General features: G+C 42.9%; 1 protein-coding gene across 1 annotated transcript; it reads left to right on the top strand.

Moving 5' to 3' along the window:
* Positions 1–306: 306 nt before the first annotated feature.
* LOC148036763 (protein MANNAN SYNTHESIS-RELATED 1-like) lies at positions 307–3,527 on the top strand. The gene is made up of 6 exons (XM_087675641.1): positions 307–840; positions 978–1,155; positions 1,314–1,384; positions 2,045–2,130; positions 2,216–2,807; positions 3,239–3,527. Exons 1-6 carry the CDS (start codon positions 715–717, stop codon positions 3,506–3,508), a joined length of 1,323 nt encoding a protein of 440 aa, XP_087531767.1. The 5' UTR covers positions 307–714; the 3' UTR covers positions 3,509–3,527.
* The last annotated feature ends 2,069 nt before the right edge of the window (positions 3,528–5,596 follow it).

Raw genomic sequence — 5,596 nt, 5'->3', positions numbered from 1 at the left:
TAATGTCATTAGTGAGTCAGATTTATGAAGGTTTTCTAGCATGTAGTGTGTGTAATAAACTAAAGGGAAAGTAACAACAATATGAAAAAACAAAGCTTTAGTCCTGGTTGATAGAATAATTTGAAGAAAAAGTTAACAACAGTATAATAACAAGAAGGCAGGAGTTGTGGTTGATATAAACAATGTAAAGAATTAGAGTAAGGTCTGATGGCAGTTGGGTTGGGTTCCATCATCTGATAAAAACTAGCTCTCTTTGCCTCTTTTCGTGGCAGCATCACTCATCAAACTCCAACGGGAGAGAGAGCTTTTCTGACAGCAACAGGACGTACAGGATACTTGGAAACCCCAAGCTCCAACTCAGCCAGCAAACAAACAGTAAACGTAAACCCCCGCCCCCCCCGTCCCCGGGGACACACACACACAATCACACATGCGAAGAGCCATGGTCTTACTGTCCAGTAGTGCCTACGGCATGGCCGCTGGCCTTTCACTTTTCCTGTCCTTTCCCATCCTCCCCCTCCACCTCTTGTTCTTCTGCGTACCGACTCACACACACACACACACACTCTCTCTCTCTCTCTCTGTCTCTCTCTCTGTGCCGACGAACACAGGGAGCTAGTAGAATAGCGACAGGAATCATATTTACGAGATTTGTACCTTGGTATATCAACACTCTCGCTGCCATTGAGAGAGAGAGAGAGAGAGAGAGAGAGAATGCAGATCGACTTGAAGCAGGTGGTGGCAGCTGCCCTGACCATCGGAATGGCGGGGATGCTTCTCAACATGATACGCCATGATCACTTCTCTTCTTCCAGCCCTCTGCAGGGCAACCCCAGCCAGGTAACGAAGAAAAAAGGAGAAAAAAAAGAACAGTGTCCATATGTGTGGCCATGGAATCAGGCATTCATCTCCTTTTAACATGATGCAGCGATAATCAATCAATGCACTGTGTGTGTGGAATGATGTGTCTGTCACAGGAGGAGGCTGCATTCGTGGTCGCAGCAGAGGAAGTTGTGGTGAGAGCAGCAGTGAATGTGACATCCTCGATGGGACTGCACAGCCACAAAGAGAAAGAAGAAGAAGAAGCCTCTGATGTCCATTTGTGGGGGAAGCCTGGACCTGTGCTACAACCGTGTTGGAATGATGAGGTTCCAAGTGCGTGCTCTCTCTCTCTCTCTCTCTTTCGTACTCTTTGAGTAATTAAAGAACTGCTCCCTCTCACGTACAGACACCCACTCTTGTACCGAGTCGACAGGTATGTGCCCCTTCAACTATGTACACTAAAAGCACTTACATCTATTGGAGTTGGGCAGGCAGGCCAAGGAAGACACGGGGCTACGTGCTGGTTCGACTCTCAGGAGGTCCTCAGTATCATCGACTGCAGGTTCTTCTTACTCTTTTCCTGGAAAACCATGTTTCTGCCCCAGCTCAAAATGGATGGAGTTCCCAATGTTTGACAAGCAACTAGCAAGTCTGCCATCTTCTTCTGCTTCCATCACAGCCCGGATAACAGTAACAGATGTACCGAAATACACAATTTTGGGGCCGCTGAGGCTGGCATGGGGCAAGGGCCATCCACGAATCGTAGCGGCTGATCTCCCAAGCAAACTCTGGACAATGGATCACACATTTTTTAAATAATTGTATATGTGATTAGATCATGTAATCAAATGGATGTTTTGGTTAGTTCCTTTCCTGTTTATATTTCTTAACGTAAAGCTTGAAAAATCAAATGCAAGAAGAGATTTAGGGGAGGTATAAGTCAAATCGTGGAACATGGTTTTTACAACAAGTCGAAGAATCTAAAAGCTTAAGCTTAAACAATGGAGAGCAAGTTTTCGCTTCTACATTAATCCCCACAGTCCTAAGTTCATTTTCAAGAGATAGGGAATGCATCAACACTCCATCATGATTCTTGTAATTCAGGGTAAACTGCAGATGTCTCTGTCGCAGTCAGGCTTCATAGGCAGCTCAAAGATGCTGCTCTTTGTTGAATTATGTGGTTTTGGCTTGGATCTGACTCATTCCCTGCATGTGGTGACAGCTTGCAGATGCTGTAGTGGTAGCTCATGTTCTAGGAGCAACATTAGTGCTGCCGACAATTAAAGAGGCTGCCAAAGAGGAGCACAGGTCTGGATCAAAGCCATTACTTGTGAGATGAAATAGAGTTTCCTTTATGGGCTAACTATGCAACATCCCTGACCTGTTTTGGCAGCAATTTTGCTGATATATATGATGTGAATAATTTCATATCGAGTCTGAAGGATGTTGTGAGAGTAGTAGGGCGGTTGCCAGAGAGAATGCGTGCTCTAAGCCCAACAGTGGTGAAGGTACCTTGTAAAGTGACTCCAGAGTTCATAAGCAGAAACGTGCAGCCTGTCATGGCAAAGTCTTCAGTGATTCGCACTGTGAGCGTCTTGTCACCATCGTGTTTGAAGTCTGAGGAAGACTCATCATCATCATCATCATCTCAGGAGATGCAAGCATTGCGTTGCCTGGTGACATACAACGCCTTAAGGTTTCATTCAGCAGTGCAAAAGATGGGGCAGCAACTGATCAAGAAAATAAGAAAATCCAGTGAATCAAATGGGCGCATCGTCGCAGTGGATCTGCGCAAAGACTTGTTACAACAGAAGGGTTGTAGACAAGCAGCGGTTTCCAAAAAGAAGTGCTTTGATGCTTCTGACATTGCCAAATTCTTGAAGAAGTTGGGATTTTCTTCCAAGACAGCGGTATACTTGACAGAGTCAAGCTGGGATGAAAGCCTGGATCCAGTCAAGGATGCATTCGTGAATGTCTACACCAAGGTAGGAGCTTTAACACTCGCGTTCTTATTTGCCTGGTGATATGCTCAGTTTATGAGTTGCCCGCTTGGTGATTATTTCTGGATGTAGCTTCTAGATCACAGCTTTAAGAGCTCTTGATCATGGTTAAGTCAATTTGCAAAGGAGGTCTCGCCTAGTACAAGGTTTCACTGGATAAAGTCTGGTTAGATTATAATTGGGCTTCCATGTTGAGGTCTGCATTACGCATCCATCCTGGTAAAGTCCACAGGCTAGTCGTCCTCCTTGAGACGTTTTAGGGCCTGAAATCTGCTTGATGCCGCGTGATATGCATTGGCTCCAATTGGCTTAAGCTCTCTGGGTTGCCATGGCGTGATTGTATTGACTGTGTCGTGTTGAAAATTTTGAAGGGAAGCATATCATACTTCTGATATATGTGATGTTTTGGATTCCAGGAGACGTTGGATGAGGACAGGGACAGTTCGTCTCCGCAGTTTGATAAGGCGGTGGACTACTATGTATGCACTCACAGTGATGTGTTTGTTCCGGCAATTTCTGGAATTTTTTATGTGAGTGTGGCAGGTGATCGTATCTCGACTGGCAAAACCCAAATACTCGTGCCCACCTCATCCTCCCACGTAACAGTTCCTGGTGTCGTATCTCCATTTGTGACAAAAAAAGATCATGCTGTTTATTCTTGTTTTTGTAAGGCTTCGACTCAATAATGGCAATGTATTAACTACTTGTTAAGATCTTTCTCTCTCTGGTCTGTCCATAATGAAGAGCTTACTGGGGATATAACCTGGCTGAGGAAATGGCCAAGGGCTCAAGTACACGTCTGGAGATAAAGTGGAAGTAACTGGAGACGATTATCTGAGTCTTCCTCAGACAGAAGCCTGTCACTGAAACCCATTTGTCTCCAAACTGGCAATCGAGTGAGAGTGGAGAGAGAGGGGAATGATGGAACGAACAGGAAAGAGACAACCTGACTTGATGAAATGTGACAGGGTGATATGGGTAGACGGTGGTGGAGAGAACAAGAACGGAGACAGACCTATCAGGGCTGTTTCCCGTCCCTATGTATAATAAACGGGTTGATTCCGAAGAGCCGGAGAGCATTTAAATAAAGTCTAAAGCTACGAGAGTCTCACCTAATATGTAATAATCTTAAAGTAACTTGATGCATTGGATCTCTATACTCGTCTCCGATGGCTTTATTGCCTACCTTGATAAATTCCCCATTCCTAGTGCATGCATCCTAGCAATTTCCTTAGCAATTTCATTTGGTTGTGTTCCTTGTGCAAGCATCCTAGCAATTTCCTTAGCAATTTCATTTGGTTGTGTGTTGAGTTCATCTATAATCCACATTTTATTTCCCTTGAAACATTTCAATTGCATTATTTCTTTAGTTTATATTGTACGGTGAGCCACTAAATTCAGGGAATGTATTAAGTTAATGATTGTGTTTCAAGGTTCATCCAATTTTCTTTAGAAGAGTGCCAAAAAGGAATTATATGTTGAATATAAAAAAGAGAAGGTTGAGTAGGGGCTAGGGTAAAAGCTTATTCACATTTTGATAGGTAGCAAGGTTGATGGAGGCTCTAGATTCATATTGCCATTGGATGACCATCATATTTTGACCTTCTTGACTTGAAAAGGGAATGTGATGTTGGTTCATTGACCATTGATGCACTTGGTTCCACAAGTCCATCACGTATGTAGAGATGCATGAGGCAAAGAGCTTGCTCTACATCTACGAAACGTCTCAATGAGTCATTTATAAAGGGCTATCCTACCCTTTTGTGTAATTGTTGATCAAATGAATTATGAATAGTGGAGCTACAAACCATGTACCCTAGGTGGGGATGAATCTACTTTTTTTCCATGAACTTTGCCTCATGGGAAGAGCTACCTTGTTTATTGTGACATCAATTGAGATTACTACTGATAAGATCGATCCAATGAAAGCTTGAGGTGAAGTATTGTCATAAATGGTCTTTATCTAATGTCATAGTTTCTCTCATAGTTTGATTGTTGAGGGATTAGAGTTCCATCTTACACATGATTCTTGATGATGAGTGCTTTTGGCACTAAAGGTTATGCCACTTTGGCTATGAATCTCTTTACAAGTTGTTGAGGTGCTAGTTAGTTGAGGACCTTCATGCTTGAAATTGGCCAAGGATGTGTGTTGAGCTTTTCAACTAGGGGAAACAACATGAAACACCATCTGTGCAACATTTGAATCATAATATTCATCATCTTTACAACCATGGTAGGCCATCCTAGCATGCTTGGTTTCTTTGGGTTGCAAAGAAGGTAAACACATAAAATGTAGAGTGTACAAAAATAAACTCAAGAGTTCCATCTTACACATGATTCTTGATGATGAGTGCTTTTGGCACTAAAGGTTATGCCACTTTGGCCATGAATCTCTTTACAAGTTGTTGAGGTGCTAGTTAGTTGAGGACCTTCATGCTTGAAATTGGCAGAGGATGTGTGTTGAGCTTTTCAACTAGGGGAAACAACATGAAACACCATCTGTGCAACATTTGAATCATAATATTCATCATCTTTACAACCATGTTAGGCCATCCTAGCATGCTTGGTTTCTTTGGGTTGCAAAGAAGGTAAACACATAAAATGTAGAGTGTACAAAAATAAACTCAAGAATGTTGAATGCTAATAAATGATAATGAGTATGAAGTTGATTTAATCAGAGGGTCTTGAGCCTCCGTGTCTCTAGGATTGAGGTTGAGGTGGTGGAAGTAGTGGGTGTTGAGGTATGTTGTACTCAATGGGTCTCGAAATGCAAT

Source organism: Lygodium microphyllum, chromosome 4 (assembly GCF_053477565.2).
Source record: "Lygodium microphyllum isolate KBCC chromosome 4, Lygodium_microphyllum_v1.1.10, whole genome shotgun sequence".
In the NCBI taxonomy this organism is placed as follows: domain Eukaryota; kingdom Viridiplantae; phylum Streptophyta; class Polypodiopsida; order Schizaeales; family Lygodiaceae; genus Lygodium; species Lygodium microphyllum.
Note: the sequence above shows the minus strand (reverse complement) of the source record. Positions and strands in the feature narration are given on the sequence as shown.

Bases quoted from the DNA above. Each gene is read 5' to 3' on its own strand.
- LOC148036763 (XM_087675641.1), top strand. From the start codon at position 715: ATGCAGATCGACTTGAAGCAGGTGGTGGCAGCTGCCCTGACCATCGGA. The intron at 1,385-2,044 runs GTTCTTCTTACT...ATGTGGTGACAG, and splicing joins CTCAGTATCATCGACTGCAG to CTTGCAGATGCTGTAGTGGT. The intron at 2,131-2,215 runs GTCTGGATCAAA...CTGTTTTGGCAG, and splicing joins GCTGCCAAAGAGGAGCACAG to CAATTTTGCTGATATATATG.